This window comes from Planococcus citri, chromosome 1 (genome assembly GCF_950023065.1).
Source record: "Planococcus citri chromosome 1, ihPlaCitr1.1, whole genome shotgun sequence".
Taxonomy (NCBI): Eukaryota; Metazoa; Arthropoda; class Insecta; order Hemiptera; family Pseudococcidae; genus Planococcus; species Planococcus citri.
Window position 1 is genome coordinate 6,108,560 of NC_088677.1, and position 24,383 is coordinate 6,132,942.

A 24,383-nucleotide genomic window follows, 5' to 3' on the forward strand; every position below is an offset into this window, starting at 1 on the left:
CGATTGATCGAATTCTGAAAATCGATGGATCGAATTCCCAAAATCGATTAATCGAATTCCCAGAATCAGTCTATTGAATTTTATTAATTGATTAATCAAATTCGGTAAATCAATTAATCGAATTCCAAAAAATTTAATAATCGAATTCCCAAAAATCGATTGATCGAATTCCCAAAATCGATTGATCGAATTCCGAGAATCGATTGATGAAATTCCAAAAATTTGTTTATCGAATTTCAATAAATTGATTAATTGCATTTCGAAAAATCGATTGATCGAATTCCCGAAATTGATTTTATGAATTCCCAGAGTTGATTAATCGAATTTCCAACATCGATTGATCAAATTCCAAAAATCTATTATTCGAATTCCGAAAATCAGTTTATTCAATTCCATTAATTTGATTAATTAAATTCTGAAAATCGATTAATCGAATTCCAAAAAATCTATCAAATCGAATTCCCAAAAATTGATTAATCGAATTCCAAAAATCGAATAATCTAATCCCAAAAATCGATTGATTGCATTCTAAAAAATCAATTAATCAAATTTCAAAAATCAATTGATCAAATTACAGAAATCAATTAATCAAATTCCAAAAATCGATTAATCGAATTCCCAGAATCAGTCTATTGAATTCCATTAATTGATTAATCAAATTCGGTAAATCAATTAATCGAATTCCAAAAACTTGAATAATCAAATTCCCAAAAATCGATTGATCGAATTCCCAAAATCGGTTTATCAAATTTTGAGAATCGATTGATCAAATTCCAAAAATTTGTTTATCGAATTCCAAAAAATTGATTATAGTGGCATTTCAAAAAAATTGATTGATTGAATTCCCAAAATTGATTGTACGAATTCCCAGAGTTGATTAATCGAATTCCCAACATCGATTGATCAAATACCAAAAACCTATTATTCGAATTCTGAAAATCAGTTTATTGAATTTGATTAATTGATTAATCAAATTCTGAAAATATATTTTTCGAATTCCAAAAAAACTATCAATCAAATTCCAAATAAATCAATTAATCAAATTATAGAATTTGATTAATTGATTAATCAAATTCTGAAAATATATTTTTCGAATTCCAAAAAAACTATCAATCAAATTCCAAATAAATCAATTAATCAAATTCCAAAAGCTGAATAATCAAATTCCAAAAGTCGATTGCTTGCATTCTAAAAAATCAATTAATCAAATTCCAAAAATCGATTAATCGAATTCCCAGAATCAATTTATTGAATTCTCAAAATCGATTAATCGAATTCCCAGAATCAATTTATTGAATTCCATCAATTGATTAATCGAATTGAATCAATTGATCGAATTCCCAAAATTAGTTTATCAAATTCCGAGAATCGATCGATCAAATTCCAAAAAATTTATTAATTGCATTTCAAAAAGTCGATTGGTCGAATTCCCAAAGTCGATTGGTCGAATTGATTGATCGAATTCCCAACATCGATTGATCAAATTCCGAAAATTTATGAATCAAATTCCAAATAAATTGAGTAATTGACTTCCAAAAAATCTATCAAATCAAATTCCAAAAAATCTATCAAATCGAATTCCAAAAAATCTATCAAATCGAATTCCAAAAAATCGATTAATCGAATTCCAAAAATCGATTAATCGAACTCCAAAAATTGATTAATCAAAATCCAAAAATCGATCAATTTTCGATTTTCGATCTCACACGATTGATCATGTTTGAAATGAAACATCGATGTCATCTCCGAAAATTAATTTTGCAGTCTAAAAAAAAAGGATAATAAAATTATCAAAAATCGAATAATACAATTCCGAGATTCGATTCAGTTTTGATTTTTGATCTCATTTTGATCGATCATGTTTGAAATCATGGAAGAAATTATAATTTCTATTATTTTGTTTCATTTTATTGTTTTTTCTTTCTCAATAATTCAGAAAGTTTACGTTTTTCTTCTGAGAAGGCGATTTTTAAAATTTTCAATATTTTTGGTCATAAAGCAAGTGATTGACAAATAGCTTCAAATCGTCTTTGAATTTCTTATTATAAGATGTGATTGATCTTTTCAGAAATTATCGATTGGGAGCTTCATACAAGTATTATGGAACCAATATTGTTTAGGGGTCCGAAGGAAGAGTTTTCTTGAGAAAAAGGTCAATTCAGAGTGATTCTGAGTAGAAATGCAAAATTTTCAAAATGGATACTCGTATTTTAACAGATTTTATTTTTTATATTTAATTTTTTTTTCAACTTATCAAAGCTATTATTTGATTTTAAAAAATTGCTCAGAAATGGAAAATTTTCAAAAAAATTGGTTTTGATTTGTTATATTTTTCTTGACGTTTTCTTCCCTTTGGGGGGGGAGGAGGAGTCTCCACGAAAAAAAATACAGAATAACTTGGTGGATCCGAAATAGCCCTTTGTTTAAAAATTCGTGCCCTATCAAATTTTAGATAGAATGGAGACTTTCAGTCTGAGAAGCCCATTCCACCCCCTCCCCCCTGTCCGCGGTCAACAACTCTGAGGAATTATTTTCAAAGCTTGAATGGACGTAATGTTTTCATAATTCGTGATTTCGTGCAAAATACAAACCGAGGAGTGAGGGGGGAATCCCACCTGAGCCTCTTGAGTTGAAAAACGTTCAGATTCAAACAAAGGTAGACTAAAAGAGCGTGTAAAAAAATCCCCTCATCCAAAATTTCGATTTCAAAAATTTATTTGAAGAATTCTTGAAACTTGATTTTGGACCAAAGGCAAAAAAAAAATCAAAATTTCACATAATGAAGTTGAAAATCTGAAATTTGCTCTGTGCCCTATTTTTACCTCCACCTTCCCCTCCGAATATTTATCTCCGAGTTCAAGATGTTTGAAGCCTTTTCTTTTTTCTCCCTCCTCCCCCCCCCCTAAACCTTCTCAGCCTTATATCTATACTTATGCAATAATACCAACGATGCTCGTATCAATATTTATGGCGTATTTTACCCCTTCTCAGAATCATGGCTGTCTGATGGTCGTCGCGACGAGATCCAATCTTCATCGAATTCAACTCCAGCGACACGCGATCCGGAAGAAGATCGTTGAAATTGCAAACTACCTGATAAATATTATCTAATCGATAAAAACAATCGATTGAAGGTACCACTAAGTGGTGATCATGAACAATGATATGTCACATGCCAAGAATACTAGTTGTCGAAAAGTTAGGACTCAAGTTAGAAGGTAAGTTAATGTGCCTACATAAAGGTGCTGGTGGTGGTGCTACTCGTATGTGTACCATAAAAATATTAATTGGCGGTGGCGGTGGCGGTGAATGGCTTGGTACGTGGGTCGTGGTGGATGGAAACAGTGGCGTTTCGAGGTCTTCCTTGATGAAGGTATCGCATGTACGTACAAGTCTACGAGTAATACTCGTAGTAATAGTAATACAATCGCGTATTTAAAAAGTACGAGTAAATATGTAATTACTTTGCAGCGTTTCGCCGACAACGATGTTACTCTTTGATCGAGTCGTCCAACAATTGCTCGTCCTCATACCCATTTTATGGCATATAATTTTACGTAAAATGAACGAATGTGTGTATGTTTATGTCTATGTAGTATGTACACAAGTATTACAGCATTTGATTGGATTCTTTATCGAGATTTTTATCGTTTATATCGTCGAGTTTCGAAATTACGAGTACGAGTACGAGCACTACGATTCGTATTTTTAACCATTTATAGACCGATCTTACGCGATATTTTTACTCGAATGATTTTCAACTCGTCGACATCGTAATTATTATTATTTTTTTACGATGCTGCGGAGTGACGACTGACGAGCGTTTTGAAATTTACATTTTTGAAAGGTCGTTCGCGTGTAATGATTGATTTTCCTGTTTGGCGGATTTCTATTTTGTATTTTAATGGCGCGGCGGAAAATTGCAGCGGCGTCGGCGAGTTTCGATTGAATTCATTTCCCATACTAAAGTGTTAATGCTTTGAAACATTTTAAATTGCGTAATGCTTTTTGAAAAAGTACACTAAAATGCAGACTGATGTGAGCTGTTTATGGCGTTAAATCAGTTTTGAAATTGAGCGGGAAAAAAAGCAAATTGCTCTGAGGTTTTTTTGATTTTACTCCAGTAAAATTATGAGAAAAAGTATCAGACAAATTTGCATCAGAGAGGTTTTTGATATTGTGGTCAGTTGAACTAGTTTGACACTACAAAAATCAAAATTGAGCCTCTAGAGCACTAAAATTTAGCTCAGATCCCAAAATTTTGCAAAATGCAAGATGGTATCCAGATATGTAGTTGCAGGTTCTGAATGCACTGATTCGGATTTTTAAATCAACTTGATCCCAAAATGAAAGTTGAGCTCTCTATAGAGCACCAAAATGTTTTGATGTCCAAAATTTTGCAAATTTTAATCTGGGTGCTGAATGGAATGTTTTAAAATGGACTGATTCAAATTCTGAAATTAGCACGACTCCAAAATCAAAATCGGGCCCACAGAGTCTTAAAAGGTACTTGGGGCTCGAAATTTTGCAAAATGGATATTGCGAATTGCAGAGTTTGAAATCAGTTTATTCTCAAAATCAAAATTCAGCTCCCAGAGCATCCAAAGAGATTGGGGCCCAAAATTTTACAAAATGCAAGCTGCATATACATAAATTGCAGATTTAGTTTGAACTCAAAATCAAAATTGAGCGTCTCTCATTTTGAGACTCCAAATTTTTGAAACATGCAATATAGGGATTAAAATTTTATAGGTTTTCAGGGTCGCTAAATCCGATTCTGAGACCCATTTGACCATAATACCAAAACTAAGTCACGCGGAGAGCGGCTCAGGGTTAAAAATTTATTACCTACAAAAAATTGGAAATCAAAAAGTTTGATTTTAAAGGTGCTTATTGTGATATCTGCTCGATTCCAAGACGAAAATTAATTACATTAATCGAAATAAACCTTGATTTTCATATTTGTAATTTTGGGGCAACCCAATTTACACTTTTTGACAATAGTGCCAAAAATTGACACTTTTTGACATTTGTGACAAAAACTGACACTTATTGACATATGTGCCAAAATTGACACATTTTGACAATTGAAGCCAAAAATTGACACTTTTTGACAATTCCTCTAGAAATTGAAACTTTTTGCAATTGTGACAAAAATTGACACTTAGGGACAAAAATTGATACTTTTTGACAATCGTGCCCAAAATAGACACTATTCATAAAAATTGTGCCAAAAATTGACACTTTTGACAATCGCTCTAAAAATTTAAATTTTTGCAATTGTGCCAAAAATTGACTTTTTGCAGTTGTGCCAAAAATTGACTTTTTGCAATTGTGCCAAAAATTGGCACCTTTTTGTCAATCATGCTGAAAAATCGACACAATTTGACAATCAAAGCCAAAAATTGACACTTTTTGACATTTGTGTTATAATTGACAGTTTTGACAATCGCTCTAAAAATTAAAATTTTTTGCAATTGTGCCAAAAATTGACACTTGGTCACAAAAATTGATACTTTTTGACAATTGTGCCTAAAATAGACACTACATGAAAATTGTGCCAAAAATTGACACCTTTTGACTATTGCTCTAAAAATTGACACTTTTGACAATCGCTCTAAAAATTCAAACCTTTTGCAATTGTGCCAAAAATTAACACTGGACAATTGTGCCAAATTGACACTTTTTGACAATCGTTCTAAAAAATACACACATTTTGACAATCGCTCTAAAACTTGACACTTTTTGACAATCGTTCTAAAAAATAAGACACTTTTTGACAATCGCTCTAAAAATTGACACTTTTTGACAATTGGTCTTAAAATTGAAACTTTTAGCAACTGTGCAAAAAATGGAACCTTTTTGCAATTGTGGCAAAAATTTAACCTTTATGCAATTGTGCCAAAATTGACACTTTTTGTCAATCATGCTGAAAAATCGACACAATTTGACAATTAAAGCCAAAAATTGACACTTTTGACAATTGTGCCAAAATTGCACTTTTTGACAATTGTGCCAAAATTGACACGTTTTGACAATTGGTCTTGAAATTGAAACTTTTTGTAACTGTGCCAAAATTTGACCTTCTTGCAATTGTGCCCAAAAATTGACACTTTAACAATCGCTCTAAAAATTGACACTTTTTGACAATTGTGACAAAAATAACACTTTTTGACATTTGTGTTAAAATTGACACTTTTTTACAATGTGTCTTAAAATTGAAACTTTTTGTAATTGTCCTAAAAATTGAAACTTTTTAATATTTGTGCCAAAATTGACACTTTTAGACAATCAGTCTTGAAATTGAACATTTATACAATCGTGCCAAAATATAAAACTTTCTGCAATTGTGCCAAAAATTGACACTTTTTGACATTTGTGTTAAGACTGACACTTTTTGACAGTCGTTTTTAAAATAAAAACTTTTTTCAATTGTGCTGAAATTTAAAATTGACACATTTTGACTATTGCTCTAAAAATTGACAATTTTGACAATCACTCTAAAAATTTAAACTAAGTTAACACTTTTTGACATTTGTGACAACAATTGACCCTTGACAATTCTGCAAAATTGACACTTTTTGACAATCGTTCTAAAAAATACGTACACACATTTTGACAATCCCTCTAAAAATTGACACTTTTTGACAATTGTGCCAGAATTAACACTTTTTGAAAATTGGTCTTAGAATTAAAACTTTTTGCAATTGTGCCAAAAATTGAAACTTTTTGCAATTGTGCCAAAATTAACATTTTTGACAATTGTGCCAAAATTTCACTTTTGACAATTGTGTCAAAAAATTGAAACCTTTTGCAATTGTGCCAAAAATTGACACTTCAACAATCGCTCTAAAAATTGACACTTTTTGACATTTGTGACAAAAATTGACACTTTCTGACTTTTGTGCCAAAATTGACACTTTTTGACAATTGTGCAAGAAGTGGCATTTCTGACAATTGTGCCAAAAATAGACTCTTGACAATATTGTGGAAAATTGACAATCATGGCAACTGTGTCGATTATCGACACTTCTTGACTATTTTACCAAAAATTAATGGTTTTCAACTTTTTTTGTTTTTTTTTTTTTTACAAAGATTTTTGAATTAGGTAAATGTGAAAAAAATTGGCACCTTGTTTGGGTAATAAACATCAGATGAATATATTTTGAAAAAAATTCACAACCTGTGGTTTGTTTGGTTATTTTTAGGTGCGCTGATTTCAAAAAATTCCTTTTATGATGCAAGCCCTAAACCTCGCAATAACTAGCCCCAATTTTTCAAAAATATTGAAAAATTTATATTGAACTCAAATTTTAGCGTAATGTTTTAAATGCAAGGCCCAAGACTTGAAATAATCCTCAAATTTCCAACAAAAACATCGAAAAATTTGAGAGAGAGAGAAAGATATTTCCTTGGTGCTGAGTTAAAATAAATCTCGAAAAATTTGAATTACCTATCCCTATTATTTCATAAAATGAAAAAAATTTGAATTTTTTGTAAAAACTGGGGATTTTAGTGTTGAAACTAAAAAATTGAAAATTCCTGCGATATAAAAACATTGAGACCCTACTCTTTAACTACGAGAGGAGGGTCGAGGGCGAAGTTGCGATTATTCTTCATCTACATGGAGAAACCCACAAAATAATTTTGAGTGACATCGAAAGATCTGAGACCAGGAATGGATAGCCCTTGGGTAATTGAGTTGGGAGGGGGGGGGTGGACACTTGACGCAATTTGGCGAATCCGCCTACTGCATCTACATACTCGGGCATGCAATTAAAAGATCTCGATTTCATTCGTGCCAGAACTTCGACTTTCCACACGAAGCATAATTTTAGAGCAAATACATCACACGCGCGAGTAAAACTTTAACAATTATCGGTTAGATACATTCGATGATACGTTGTACAGTTGGCAAATGATACCTCATCATCTCATGTACATAATCTGCATTATGCTGCAGGCAAACATACGCCTCGAGTATCAAAAATCAAAATCATCGGCGAGATTCATCCGCGTATAATGTTTAGTATAAACTAGTTTCACAACCGTAGTATTCGCGCTATTTTCACGCTAGATTAACCGTATCAGCGTGTTCGAAGACGTTGCTACAGCTCGGTCAAATTTAATTATAAAGTTGCCTTTCGAACGTGAACTTTACATAGCCTTAAAACTTTTTACGCTGTAGCCAAAGCTGCTGCGATCTCGTATTAGCACCTTTGATTTAATACTTTTACTCGGGCTTCGAATAGCTTCGCTCAACAATAAGCAGGCTCAGCTCAGCTCAGCTCAGCGAATCAGCTAAACATAAAGACGCTGACGCTTAAAACGCCAACTTTTGCAACTTGACAGCGCAAGTGCCCTCCTCTGCGTCTCTTTATACTCGTATTTATCACGCGAGTAAAATACGTGTAACGTCTCTATCAACTTTCTTTCCTCTTGCTGCTCTCGCGTGTTTTTTACGCGTATTTTTATTCTTTGTCTGGTCGTTTCTTTTGATTGTTTCTTTTTTTTTTACGAGCCTTTTTTCTTTTTCGTTGTTGCGTTGTAAAGAAACGTGGGGATGTTTTCACTGCTGCGAGGCTGTCTCCTGTCAATTTTACACACGTATATATACGATATGTTGTCGTCCTCATTCACGCAATTCATTCGTACTATCGAATGTCGCCCAAGTTATACTTTGACGATGTTTTTTTCAAAAGAAAGTAAATTAAATCATTTTTATGTTATGACTTTTTTTCCTCTTTTTTTGTTGGGCATTTTTTTTTTGGCTATCTTTATTTTTTCTCATGTTTAAGTCATACAAAAACCAACAATCGGTGATCATTTTTTATTTCATCAGCAGAACAAATGAGGATGCATGTAATAAGAATTGGGGGGGGGGGGCAATGTCAAAAAATCAAGTTGAGTTTTGGACTTGGCGCACCAAAAACCTTGCAAACGATGTATCATTATGGCATTATTTTGTTATTAGCTCTCAAAGACCCAAACATGGCTTGGGACGAAAAAAAGTATTTATAAGGTTTTAAAACTGTCAAAAAATTATCAAAAATTGACAAAATTTCAGAAAAATTTGGTGGTAGGTATTGAGCGAAAATTGCACAAATCATCTGTCAAAATTTTAAGTGCTAAAGTGCCTTATTCGATTTTTGGTGAATTTTTGAAAATCAAATTTGAGCCAAAAATGAGGGAAAAATCAAAATTTTACCAAATAGTTCAAGGAAGCTGAAATTTGGGATATACCCTATTTTCGACCTGCCAAATTGATTGGAAGCTGTTTCAAACCGTTTTGAGCAGTTCTGGAGCCTCCAGCAGATTTTTGAAAATCGAAATTCCCACGAAATTTCATCTAATGGGGTCGGAAAGCCAAAATTCATTCGGCAAACTAATTTCAATACGCTACAAAGTCGACTGAAAATTGGTTTTAAGTCGTTTTGGAGCCTCCAGCGACTTTTTAAAAATTACTGGAGCCTCCAGTAGATTTTTCAAATTTGAAAGTTTCCACATCGTCTCATCAAATGCAGTTGAAAAGCCCAAATTAATTCTGTAAACTGATTTTAATACGCCATGAAGTCGACTGCAGGTATATTTCAAGTCGTTTTGGAGCCTCCAGCGACTTTTTAAAAATCACTGGAGCTTTTAGCGGATTTTTCAATAATCGAAATTTCCATTAAATCCTACCAAAAAGAGCCGAAAATCCAAAATTTTCGACACGCGATCGAGTCGACTGCAGGTGAGCTCGAGTCATTTTGGAGCCTCCAGTAAATTTTTGAAAATGGAATTTTCCTCGAAATTTCATTCAAAGTGCTATGAAGTCGACTGCAGGTAAATTTAAAGTCTTTTTGTAGTCTCCAGCAACTTTTTGGAAATTACTGGAGCCTCCAGTAAATTTCTGAAACTTGGAATTTCTACAAAATTTCATCAAATCGAGTTGGAAATCCGAAATTCACGCAGCACTCCAACTTAAATACGCCATTAAGTCGACTGCTGACAAGTTTTAAGTCATTTTGGAGCCTCCAGCGACTTTTTGAAATTTCTTGTAGCCTCCAGTAAATTCATGAAAATTGAATTTTCCACAAAATTTCATTCAATATGCTATGAAGCCGACTGCAGGTAGATTTCAAGTCTTTTTGTAGTCTCCAGCAACTTTTTGGAAATTACTGGAGCCTCCAGTAAATTTTTAAAATTTGGAATTTGTACAAAATTTCATCAAATCAAGTTGAAAATCCGAAATTCACGCTTTACTCCAACTTAAATACGCCTTTAAGTCGACTGCAGGGAGATTTCGAGTCATTTTGGAGGCTCCAGGGACTTTTTGAAATTTCTTGGAGCCTCCAGTAAATTTCTGAAAATTGAATTTTCCTCAAAATTTCATTCGATATGCTACGAAGTCGACTGCAGGTAAATTTCAAGTCTTTTTGTAGTCTCCAGAAACTTTTTGGAAATGACTGGAGCCTCCAGTAAATATCTAAAACTTGAAATTTGTACAAAATTTTATTAAACGAAGTTGAAAATCCGAAATTCACACTGCACTCCAACTTCAACACGCTATCAAGTCAACTGCTGATGAGTTGAAGTCGTTTTGGAGCCTCCAGAGACTTTTTGAAATTTCTTGGAGCCTCCAATGGATTTTTGAAACTTGAAGTTTCCACGTCATGTCATGAAATGCAGTTGAAAAGCCTAAATTAATTCTGTAAATTGATTTTAATACGCCATCAAGTCGACTGCAGGTAGATTTCAAGTCGTTTTAGAGCCTCCGGCGACTTCTTGGAAATCACTGGAGCCTCCAGCAGATTTTTCAATGATCGAAATTTCCATTAAATCCTACCAAACAGACCCTAAAATACGAAATTCACTCTGCACGTCAATTTCAACACGCTTTCGAGTCGAATGCAGGTGGACTTGAGTCATTTTGGAGCCTCCAGCAACGTTTATGAAAATTCCAAGAGCCTCCAGTAAGTTTTTGAAAATTGAATTTACCACGAAATTTCATTTAATATGCTATGAAGTTGACTGCAGGTAGATTTCAAGTATTTTTGTAGTCTCCAGCAACTTTTTGGAAATTACTGGAGCCTCCAGTAAATTCCTCCAAAATTTCGTCAAATGGAGATGGAAATTCGAAGTTTACTCTGCACTTCGATTTTAACACCCTCTGAAGTCGACTCCAGGTGGGTTCAAGTCATTTTGGAGCCTCCAGCGACTTTTTGAAAATACTGGAGCCTCCAGTAGATTTTTGAAACTTGAAATTTTCACAACATTTTATCAAATGGACTTAGCAAGCCGAAATTAACTCTGCAAACTAATTTCAATACAACACGAAGTCGACTGAATGGTGGTTTCAAGTGTTTTTAAAGTTTCCAGCTACTTTTTGGAAATTTAAATTTTCCGAAAAACGCCATGAAACCTTTCAATAAAAGTCGCTGGAGGCTCCAAAATGACTTGAACACACCTGAAGTCAATCTTGGCTTTCCATCGCCCCCTTCCCCCCCCCCTTTGTTGAAGTTTTTGGGAAAATTCAAGATTCAAAAAGCTACTGAAGGCTCCAGTAATTTTCAAAAAGTCGCTGGAGGTTCCAAAATGACTTGAACACACCTGAAGTCAATTTTGGCTTTCCATCGTTCCCATTTGTTGAAATTTTGGGGAAAATTCAAGATTCAAAAATCTACTGGAGGCTCCAGTAATTTTAAAAAAGTCGCTGGAGGCTCCAAAATAACTTGAACACACCTGCAGTCGATTTTGGCTTTGCACCGCCTCATTTGTTGAAATTTTGGAGAAAATTCAAGATTCAAAAGTTTACTGGAAGTTCCAGTAATTTTCAAAAAGTCGCTGGAGGCTCCAAAGTGACTTGAAATCTACCTGCAGTCGACTTCATGGCGTATCAAAATCAGTTTACAGAATTAATTTCGGCTTTTTAGCTGCATTTGATGAGATGATGTGGAAACTTTCAAGTTTCAAAAATCTACTGGAGGCTCCAGTAATTTTTAAAAAGTCTCTGGAGGCTCCAAAACGACTTGAAACCAATTTGCAGCCGATCTTGTAACGTATTAAAATTAGTTTGCAGAATGAATTTTGGCTTTCCAACGTCATTTGATAAAATTTTGTGGGAATTTCGAGTTTCAAAAATCTGCTGGAGGCGCCAGAACTGTCCAAAACGGTTTGAAACAGCTTCCAAACAATTTGGCAGGTCGAAAATAAGGTATATCCTAAATTTCAGCTTTCTAGGTCAATTTGGTAAAATTTAGATTTTTTCCACATTTTTGGCCAAAATTTGATTTTTGAAAATTCACCAAAAATCGAAAAAGGCACTTCAGCATTTGAAATTTTAAAGCTAAAAATTAGGTTGTGTTATACTCAACCTCTTTGACGAGTTTATCCACATTTGAGCCGATTTTGGAAGGGACACCTCAAGAGTGGTTTTTTGACCAACCTTTTTCGCAATGAAAATATCCAAAAAATAAAAAATTTCCCACTAGAAGCTCCAGGCTGGCTGGAAATAGTGAAATTTGGATTTGGGGAATTAATATCAGTTCTAGGACTTATTTTGATCAAGTACGTACTTTTTTTTAAAAAAAAAAAAGCTTAATCCCAAAAAACATGCAGTCAATTTTGAATTTTCAAACGTTCGCCAAAAATCGAAAAATGAAGTTGGGCAGCTGAAAATTTGGTTTTGAGGGTTTTAGACCGTGTTGCTTTCAAAAATCGTGTTCCCGTTCAAATCGTAGAGTGACACCTCAAGAGGTTGCCTTTTAGTTTAGCAAAAAAAAATGGAAAAAGCTGCATAAAATATGAGAAAAATGTAAATTTCATTTAAAATACCTACAAAAATACCATTAAAATTTACAAAAATCACCAAAAACGAGAAAATTTTATCAAAATTTGCATAAAATTGCATTGAAAATCATCAAAGGTGTGTTAAGAAGGTCCAAAATTCAAACAGGCAGTAAGGTGATTGAAAAATTACCAAAAAGTGATTAATTTTAAGAAAAGTTTGGCATAATTTGGCGAAAATTGCATAAAACGTCATTAAAACGCGGTGAAGTCACCCAAAAAAATTTTTAAAATAATAAAATCAACGAGAAATTGTAAAAAACAAAAGAAAGTTTGATAAAATTCATAAAAAAATTCCATAAAATAAAAACACATTGAAAAAACACACCTCAATAAACCCGAACAATCTGATTTACATTTTCCCCCTTCAAATCTTGGACTATGCAAACCAATTCACACTTATGTAGTTTGGTGGCCAAAGCTAAGTATGCCTCGGCAGCAGGCACTTGTTCAGAATCGAGCAGTTGAACATTTTCTTTTTGTGAGGCAGGTTAAGTGGTTCAGAAATTCAGAACCAGAAATATCTTCATATTTTGAAGAAGAGGAACTCGGACATTCTGGGTAGGCCCAGTTGTTCAAAAATGGCCTCCTCGTTCACGAAGAAATCGATACCTTGTTGAAAAGAAATAAAAATAAAAACACAAAATAAATATTCTATTCCAGATGCTTGCAAGAAATAAATAACCAAGTTACACAAATGAAATTCTTATTACTTTAAAAATGTTTTTACTAAAAAAAAATGAACCAAAAATCATTCGGTTTAAATACCTACTGACATATCAAAATTCCAAAATTTGATCATTTTTTTTCCACTTCTATTTTTTTTGAAGCATTTTATTCGAAAAAAAATTCCCAATAAATCACGAAATTCGCGAAATTTAACTTTATCGCAAAAATACGATTATTGACCAAAAAAATCACGAAATAAATTAATAATCAGCATAATCGAGCAACATCAAAAAAAAAAAAAAAAAAAAAAATACCTCCACTCTACCAAAAATCCACCCCAACTAAACTCTACATAAAACTCCAAAACTTTAATTTCCAATTACCTCCGAAAAAAATGAATAATAAACGACGATTTGGTCGAGTTTTAAAATTTATATTACGCTGCTATCCTACATTTGCAATTTGATTTAATACCATCTCTCTATTATTACGCTTATCTGGAATCGCAACGTCGAACCAAACCATCAGTAAAGTTCACTACCCCTTCATCTACTTATACGTGTAGCTCATCGTTCGAGTGTAGTTTTACGAAAATATATAAATTCAAAAACTTTATAAAACTGATTCCAGTATAGTAATCAATTTTAACGCAACGTTTATAGCGAAAGCGAGCAGTCGTACGGTAAATTGAACGCTGGGATTTGGAAAATTGCCCCAAACCGTGTGTAATGTAGCGAAGAAATGTACTTTTTCTAGGAAACAATCGTTGTTCCAGATGTAATTACTGCTAAATGCGGTTTTTCAGTCAGCTCGCAATCGCGTATAGAGGGCTTAAGGTTTCGGAAAATATTCTTCTCTCGGAAGCCTATAATTATTTCTGTAATGATTTACCGCGTGTACGAGTATATGTACATATTACGTCGTAATATCTTTACCTCTTCTTCTTCGCGGTCATCGTGAGAATTGCTCGAGTCGTTGGTCTGTGAGTGTGAGTGTGCTGAGGTCGCGCGATGACTGTTAGTTTAATGTAATTAAAATGTCGTAAAATTTTCTCTCAACAATTTAAAAAAAAAAAATGAATAAAGAGATACATTATAGAGATATGTATCAGTAGGTAAGGTTAGATAGAGGTACCTACCTGCGTAAATATTCTCTCAAGGAATTAGCGTATGAGTAATGTGTATTAAAAATATGCTTTGTGTACGAGTAGCTGTGCTAGCAATTGGCGGATACAGGCCATTTTTTAAGGTATAGTCGCTTGGGCAAATGCCCACCCAGTGACCAAGTTTTGCCCACCCAGTAAATTCGATTTGCCCAAGAAAATTTTTGATTTTCATTCAGTCACAAAAACACAAATATTCAAATATTTATTCAAAAGTCAAAACATTGAATTCTTATCAATAAAAAAACAACATGTTTTTATAGACCACCGTTTTTTCTAAAAAACTTTTGCACGAAGTCTCTGTCAGCATATGTGGAAGGATCAGGTTCTCTGTACCGACGTTCCTTCTTTTTCAAAAAAGCCGCCACCGCTGGCCGTGGGTCGTAATGCGCAGTGCCTACACCATTCAGTGTTACTGCCATCCTCGAGTTCAGCGTTGTTTCCAATGTGGATGTGCGATGAATCGATTTGAATTGATTATAGTGGGAAATTGATTTTTCCACGGTCATCGAATGCGGCGAAATAATCAAAAACGAACAAAGCAATTTTTTTAAAAGTCCAGTTGTAGCAGGAACCATTTTGCGAAGCTTATAAGACATTTTGACTCCATCATCAGGCGAATCCAAGTCACCAATTTCTACAATCCTTGGCCAGCAATCACAAACATTGTTTGTGAATTCAAGGACTTCAGCCTCGCCAAAGATTTCAGAAATTATGAGACGGCCATTATCGATCATTTCTCTTGCAGTTTTACTATTCAAAAATGAAGAAAATTTTTTTATTATACCATTTTCTTCAATATTTAATCTTTCATCAAGAAAATTGATGAAAGATAAAACAATTTCATTACGAATAGCTGCCCAATCTCGCGTACCAGTGGTCACATAACTATTAGTAACTTTTCGACGTTTTCTTGGAATTTCTTCAGTTTGAGAATGTTCACCTGATGAACTTCCATTTTCTTCTGAAGAGCTTTCATTTTCGTCCATCGAACTTTCATTTTCATCCCCCGAACTTTCATTTTCGTCCACGGAACTTTCATTTTCTTCTTCGGTGTTTGATTCGACCTCATTATTAGCGCCTGGATTTACGAGTTGTTCTTCTTTTCCACCTGGATACGGACCACTTTGCATGATTTTAAGCTTACGTAGGGCATTATTTTTCAATGTAATTACATCAGGTAAGATGAGATTCCCTTTCTGTAATTTTTTTTGAAGATCTTGTAATATCAACGTGATATCAGCCATTAAGTAGGTTTGCCGAATTTGCAATGAATCACAAACGTTCCACATTTTTAGCATTCCATTTGCTTTTGCTTTGTCAGCACGAGAGAGAAATGATTTATTTGTTAAGTCGTTAGAAAGTTCTTGCCAATAGCTGATACATCCAGGTAAATTATGTAATACAGTATCAATCAAATTATGAACATGTTCGGCAAATCGTACTTCAAAGTAGGCAGGAAAAGAATGATATTGGGGGAAAAGTTGTGTCATTCTTTTCAGTTTTGCTGGAGCAGTTCGAAAATATGTGGATACAGCAGTCGTGTTGGTTAACCAATGTTTCAATTCGGGAACAGTACTTAAAGCAGACTCCATAGCAAGGTCAGATCGGTGGCAAAAGCACCATATGGTCAGCAATTTACGTTGCAAATGGTCTTCCAACAATTTCCAGAGACCAGCTTCACGTCCAGTATTCGCTGCTTCGCCATCAGTAGTAATACCTACCAATAGTTTGGTTGGAATATTGGCATTTTTGCATACTTGTAAAGTTGCTTCCAGTAATCCTTGAGCACCTGTTGATTCTGGTTGGATAACCCCAAGAAAACGATTTTGGAGCACAGTAGGTTCATTTTCGGAAACATATTTGGCGATGACAAATTTCATGTCCTTATTACCACGGTCCACGCTTCCATCTATCTGAAGAGACACACAAATTGCTGATTTAAATTCGTCCCCAAGTTTTTGCATTTCTAAATCTCCAATAATATCCAACATTTCAGCATAAATGACAGGATCTCTGTAATGAAGTGCGGAAGCTGGTGGTTGAAATTCATCGAGTTGAATGCCCCAGTCCTTAGAATCGTATAGTTGAGCTTGTATCGATTTCGCACGCATTACAGCTAACGAGCGAGCTGGCCATGAACGAGCAGTTGGTGTTTCCAGCAGAGAATCGTTATAAACATCCATACATAAAGCAATCAAATCATTTACAACACCTTCGCGATGTTTTTTCAATGTATTGATCCATGGATGTTTATCAGACTGTTGTTCCCACAACTCGGCAGCTTTTTTTGCTTCTGAGGCGGCTAGGTGGGGTTTAGAATCCAAATGATCAATCATACGTTCAAGGCCCTGAGAACTATCTACACGAATTCCTTCGGCAAAAGCAACCACACCATTTCTTGACACTTTAGCCGCCTCATCTTTGAATTTTGCACAGATTTCACAAGACACAAAATTTCGATTTCTCTTACCATCAGCTTGAACTGATTTCTTGAAGAATGGGTACGAAGTCAGCAACCAATTCAAATCCAATTTACGTCCATGATAGAAATTTGCGCCTTCATTTTTGGAGTCAGAACTTGTAGAAGGTAAAACTTTGGCGGCCAATTCCAGTTTCTGAGACTCTTCTCGACCAGTTTTACAATTTGTGCTTTCATAATTTGCTAGTAAAAAAAAAAAACGAAAAGAAAAGTTCATAAACGTATTATACATACCTACCTACCTATTTTTTGTTGCTTTAGTTCACTTAGTGGTAGATACTTATCATAACAAAAAATGATGCAATCGTATTTTTTTACTTACCAGAAAGATTTTGTTTTTCAGTTGCACATGTCGAATCACAATTTGGTTTTGATTTTTTAAAAAAGTTCCGAATATCCATTTCATTCACTTTTCTCAATTACAAATAACCAGACACAGACAGTACGTAACATTACTCAGATCTTCAGTTGATCAAATTATACTTAGATATAGAACAGGTACGAACTTGAATATGAGGCGAAGTGTCTCCTAATCTCTTTTACGTCTTATCGCTCACCACTACTGTAGCAGTTACTACTATGCAGAAGCTATTCCTGGAAGTCTGATAAGCGATAATGAGCTCGTTTTTTCAGTTTTTGCATGGTTGCCCAAGACGATGTATAAAATCATCGAATTTGAATTTTACGCTCAGTTTATGAGTGTGACCACCCTGACAGGTCATATCACACATCTCCTGCCCACCCAGTGAAAATGTCTTAAAAAATGGCCTGTGGCGGAAGTTACATGAGAATGCAGGTTTTTAGGTAATTTGCACAGTTACTCACACATGGAGCATTATGAGTCGAGAATGTATTTTTTTTTTTTTCATTTCTTAGGTGCTTAATGGTTTTATTGATGGTCGAGTACTGCGCTGACTAATCTAGTTCATCGTCGACGAGAGAGTAACGGAACCGAGTTTATTATTTTATAAAAATTAAAACACACCGTCCGAGTCGATTAACCACTTAATGAAATCTCGAATCAGCAGTGTTTCGTTCATGGTTCGTGCAGATGGCATAATTTAATACGTAATTCGTATCGTAAATCAAAATCGTACTAATAAAACGCCGGATGAACATGCGGTAGTAAGAACAGATACTCGAATCTCGTTCGCCATTCGGTATAATATTTAAAACAAAGCATAGGCATCTTAGAGCAATTTAATAAACGAATATCTATTAAAAGTATCCAGCTCATTCGATGCTCTGCACGATAAAAAGCCCCCAAAAAGAAACGGTGTTAGCATCGGACCATCTTCCATCGTTGAAATTTTCAGGACCTAGAACGCATCAAAAAGCACCCATTTCCAGATTATTACATTGTAATGGAAGAGATAATGCGTTTAGGCGTGGATTTACGATAATAGAGGCCATTTTTAGATCGACGTAATTTCTTAATAAAAATCGGAACGAGTGTAAGTGCAGAAGAGGTGTGTGGAAATAGAAGGGTAGACTAAAACACGTCTGTCGTGGATAATTTTTCATTTTCAAGTGGTACTGGAAAATTTAATTTTGACAAGCAGCGGTTTCCTCGTTTCTACGACATGATATACGTCTTTAATTATTTCCGTAATTAATTGTAATTTTAAGGGTAAATGGAAAAGTTCATGATTCTTTTATAAGGCGTTTAGGTGTGGTGTAATTTTGCTGGGTACTTTACACAGGTAGATAGGTAGTATTATGTTAGGTAGGGCGTGTTTTATAAATTGCGAGAATTTTACACCGAATCGCGCTCTAATTAATCTTGCGGAGAGAGTTCACTTCGGGCTGTTTTGTTTACATTCGTTTTGAATTTTTTTTTCTTCTAATTGTTGGACAAATTAAATTTATTGTGTACAGCTACGTTAAACAAGCTCTCTGTGTCTCTGGTCTATCGAATATTTCATGGGGTTTCCCATCACTACGACGATGAGAATGAGAGGAACAAAGTCGACGTGATTTAATTAAGTATCATTGCGTGAGAGAGAGAGAGACAGAGAAAAGGAGGAGAAAGGGTTGTGAAAATGATTCGAATCGTATATCGTTGTATAATTTGAAATGGATCAATTTCTTGTGAGAACAAAAAGTGTAAGTTGATTTAACAGATATGAATCTTACAGTTGGCTATAACAACGCAGAGAAAGTAGAGTTTCCAAAAAGTTATTGTACTTTATCAGTGTCATCGTTTAAATTACTTTGTGCTTGTTGTGGCGTGCTTACTGTACTCGGTTCGATATTTTACGAGCGAGCTTTTTTCTCTCTAGAAGTTTATTTTTCCCAGACGATAATTAATTTGACAAAAGAAATTTCCAAAGTTTTCCCGTCGTAAATACCTACATACTTACTACAGGAGTTGTGAGTTTTTTCGAGTTGGTTTTTTATCTGAACTGAAAGTTGTTTGGAATCTGAGTTGAAGTTTTGGAGTATTTGAAAATCTGGTATTTTTGAACTTGCCTTAGCTCTGGGATAATGTTTTAATTGTGGTTAATAGGGTTTGATTGAATTTTCGAGAGCTTTGGAAGTTGTTTTTGGTGCTTAGATTTGATTCGATTGGAAAATAAATTGATGAAATGATTGAGAAGGCGAGAATAATTGATTGTTTTTGTGAAGAAATTGACAGATTTGAGAATTGAGATTTCATTTTTCAATCGCTGGTTTCTGAAAAAGAATGTTGAACACACTTTATTGATGATTAATAATGGTACCATTGAATAATAATGATAACTCATCATTTTCGTAAAGTGATAAGAAGTGAATAATTTGAAACTTGAATTTATCAACGAATAATAATAATAATATCTCGAGGAAAATGAATTTAATAATTAATTAAATTATTCATTTTTGCGTAATTAATTAAAATAAATTTTTTTTAAAAATTAGTGAAAACGATGTTGCTAAAAAACTGGATAGCACACAAAAATTCACACATTTTCCTCATTTTCACTCTACATTGCAATATCGCGGAGGCACTCGATTCTTCGAAATCCAGGTTTTCATCCAGTTTTTCCTTAGTTATCATGAAATTTGAAATGTTCGTTAGTTGTTTACATTCCAATTCCATTGTTTGGTTTACTGCCATAATAATTTAATTTCGAATTCTTTTCATTTAATTTCGATAAATCGCGATTAATAATTAGTATTTCGTGTATTATCGTGTGCAATTCGTTCGCATTTTTCATCGTTCTCGCGCTCAATACTAAAAATGTCGGACTACGCTTGTGTTTTCGAATACTCTAAACGTATACTGAAAAACGTAGCTTTCATTCTGATCCTGTTATTCGACTGAATGTGCCGCAATTAAAACACCCGAGGATGCTTTCATCACATTCGAAATTCAAAACAATCAAGGATGAATCAGTCTGCAACACATCTAAGGTATCATCTACCTCGAACGTGAATTCATTAAGGAAACTGTTCGAAGGTAACTTCAAACTAAGTAATCCGTTCAAATCGAAGAATAAAAACACCGGTTCAGTATTCGGCGCAGATATCAAGCCTCAAAGCACCAACGAAGTGTTCACATTTGGTAAATCTACCAAAAAATATGATAATTTGTCATCGAGTTCGAAGGAAAACCGATGCAACGGCGATAATAATACATCCCAGCAGTCGAAATCAGATTCTACTAATGGAAGTTATCTGAATTGTAATATACCGAATTGCTGTTGTAAAACGTTCTTTCGCGAGTATAACAATACTCCTTTTAGGTATCGTCATATACCTAAAACACCTCTGAAAGAACGTAGCTCCGAGTTCAATCAAATTATTACACCGAAGTCTGGTTTAGATGAGAGATTGACCAGATTGAGAAGCTCGAATGGTAATTTAGATAACAGAAATAAATTCTATAATATAAATTATCAGTTCTATAAACCGAAGAACATCGAATCGAATTTCAAGACTCTCGAAAGTACAGTGAAAAGTGTTCCTGAACCGATCTCGAAACCTAGAGATGAAGAATATCGTCCTAGTAACGTCATAAAGAAGATAAACGACAGTTACGACGAAGACTCGTTAAATATCGATGTAAAAACCGATAACGAACAAGTCAAACTATTCCAGCACGACTCGAACAACCGTGATAATCATCTCAAACCTGGTACGACGAACGATAACGATCATAAATATATCTCCGGTGGTAACTTTAATCTCAAGTATCGAGTACCTAAATTCAAGAATATCGCTGTACGTGAGAATTCTCATCCTTACACCGTGAAAAAACAACGCCTCACTGTGAAAAGCGTCAAGAACAGGAACATGAGGAACGTGAAAAGACGCCAACAAATGCTAGACCGGTCACAGACATTCAACGGGTATGATAACTTCGCATATAGGAGAAGTATCACCGAACTGAACTTCCCTAAAAATACTATGCCTGTGGTTGAAACCGAACCCGAACCTTTGACTGCTCCTGAACCCAAAAGTATTCCAGTTCCGAAGGATACTTCTTCGGATAAAGAACCGGTCAATATGTTTCGAGCTGATAATCGTATCACTAGCTATAACTGGCCGGTTACTAGCTTTTATACCGATAGTAAAACCGTAAACGATGGCGAATTTACTGCCAAATATTCGAGTACGAGTAACCTGAGCTATAAATCGGATACAAAATCGACGAGTAATTTTATCGCCAAGAAGAGTAATTTGAAAAGGCATTGTTCGTTGGGGTATTTGCAAGATGAGCTGTACGAGTATAATTTCACCAGACGGAGACGTTCGTTGGATTTTACTGTCAATAGTGAGTTGGTATTTTCAATGTGTAGGATTTTGCGTGTTGTAGTAGTTGCGAATTAATTTCGAGTACGATGTGCTATTAATTTGATTGCTTGGGGTGCTTTTTTATGGGCTTGGTATGGGTGTTGGTGTTGTAATTGTGTGTATTTTTTGTTTTATGTGGTTTTTTTTTAAATTTTTATTCTAGGTCAGTTCGAATGAGAGTTTTGATCATAAACCTTCGGGTTTTTTAAAACATTTCCATCATTTCAAAACTGATGAAACATCAGAATTTTATCACTCACTGTTTGATCGAAAAACACGATCAATTTTTTTTCATTGCTGAAAATTTTAAAATGAGAATTGAGCTCTAGAAACTACGAAATTGTTTCTTTGTGAAAAAAAAGAGTTCAATTTTACAATGGTTTCGTTGCTTTGTTTTTTTAAAAAATATTTTGAGCAAGATCAAAGCTTAATAATTGCACTGGCATGGAATTTTTAATTCGTTTATTTGCTTGTTTTTTTGTTTTTTTTTTTTGTTTTATGTAGAATTAGTAGTATTGTCACAAAAAAAAGGAAAATAGGTTCTGTGCCATTAGGAGGTTAAATCGTTTTTATTAATGAGGATTAAATTCATTTTTTTGCATTTTACTTGGAAATTCGAACAAAAATTCTAAAAAAAAAACATCGATTTTTTTGGAACCAGGATACGAAATAAAATTCTAAAATGCCTACCAGACTATGAAATGAAAATCGATTTTTTGATCCATTTATTTTTCCATTTTGATTATTCACAAAGTGATCGATTATTTCAAATTTGTTGTTTGTTTAGAAAAAATTGACCAAAATCGGGCTGCATTTTCCCCCTAAAAGTGGATTTCTTGAAAATCGATATTTTCAATCGATGGATTTTCAATTTTTGATTTAAATCTTTGGGAGTGATTCGTCTTCTCCCAGATGATCTGAAGGTTTTAATCATTTTCAAAGTACAGCTTTTTGGACAAGCCGTGGACGGAGGCGGAGGGGTATATGATTCAACCCCCCCCCCCTCAGTTGCCACAGGTACAGGGATTGTGACCAAATTTTCTCATAAGAAGAAACTTTGCTTACCAAAAATAAAAACTGGAAAAATTAACCAAAAAAGTGACTAAAAAATTTGCAATGTAAAAAAAAGAGGCTATTAAAACCTTTTGATCTTATTTTAGATTGACAAAAAACAGAAAACATAATAATCTTATAATTATAAACACCCCCCTCCATCCCTCCCCCACATAAAAAAATTTCAGCATAATGAATGATTCAAGATTTGAAAAAAATTTCAGTAAAATCAATTTTTTCAAGAATTTTGGTTACGATTTTGAAAAAAAAACTCTGAAAAAATAACTTTTAATCCTGTTTTACGTTAAAATTGAAAAAGTTGTTTTATTTTGCTAATTGAGCAATTTTTTTGAAAAATTTTGGTAATTTTGCTTTTGATTCGACATCGTTTTTGAAAATCACTTCAAATTTTCAACTTTTACCCCTGAAAATTGTATTTGACAACTCTTAACTTACAGAAATCGTAATTTTTTTGGAGGGGGTAGGCTCATTAAAAAGAGAGGGTGAACTTGAGGAATGTATGTCTTTTTTTTTTTGAATAAGAACAACTTTCATTCTCAGCTACTTTTTCCCAGTTTTTTTTTCACAAATTTCTTTTTTTTTTCTTCAAAACTTAAACCAAAATTCTTGAAACAAAATTGATTTTTATTGAAATTGTTTTCAAATCTTGAATCATTCATTATGCTGAATGTTTTTGTATAGATTAAAGTTTTAATCACTTTTTTGGTTAATTTTTCCATATATTTTTTTTTTTAGTCACCAAAGTTCATTTTTATGAGAAAAATTTGATCACAATCCATGTAAAATTTGTATCCGCAATTTTTTCGAAATAATAATCCTGTGAAAAGGAGGGCAATTCTAATACCCCTTCCTCTTCCAAAATTACGATAGAAAGCTGTATTTTAGAAATAATTGAAACCTCCAGATCGTCTTCGAGAGAACGAATCACTCTATTCGGATCGAAATCGAAAATTGAAAATTCATCAATCGAAAATATCAATTTAGTACTTCACTTGCAAGTCTCTTTTGTCACTATTTCGGCGAAAATGGCCAAAAAAAATGACTTTGGTCACTTTTTTAAAAATAAATTTACCGTGTAGAAAAGAAAAGTGCAAAATTTTAGGAAATGGTCAATATTTTTCACGATAATCCTTCGGAATCATCACTATAAAAAAAAATTAAAAATCAACTGTTCAACATTAAAAATGTAAGACGGTATGATTGGATAGAGCCTATATTTTCTACATCGTACAAAGGTAGATCGAAAGATCAGGTAAAAATTTCACCTGTCAAAATTTCAAGTGCTAAAGTGCCTTTTTCGATTTTTGGTGAATTTTTGAAAATCAAATTTAGGCCAAAAATGAGGGAAAAAATCAAAATTTTACCAAATTGATCAAGAATGCTGAAATTTGG

The 24,383-nt window shown here is 33.8% G+C and overlaps 1 protein-coding gene across 6 annotated transcripts in view; it reads left to right on the top strand.

Moving 5' to 3' along the window:
- wake (wide awake) overlaps positions 1-24,383 on the top strand; it is a 492,350-nt gene that overhangs the window by 430,210 nt on the left and 37,757 nt on the right. For 2 of the 6 annotated variants that reach the window (XM_065364775.1, XM_065364790.1), the window contains exon 2: positions 2,992-3,218. The exons of 2 other annotated variants lie outside the window; for them this stretch is intronic. In XM_065364775.1, the coding sequence (XP_065220847.1) occupies positions 3,161-3,218 (58 nt within the window). In that variant the 5' untranslated portion in view covers positions 2,992-3,160. Of the gene's footprint in view, positions 1-2,991; positions 3,219-20,251; positions 21,898-24,383 lie in introns of those variants that run through there. 2 more of the 6 variants (XM_065364741.1, XM_065364749.1) reach the window with 1 other exon arrangement.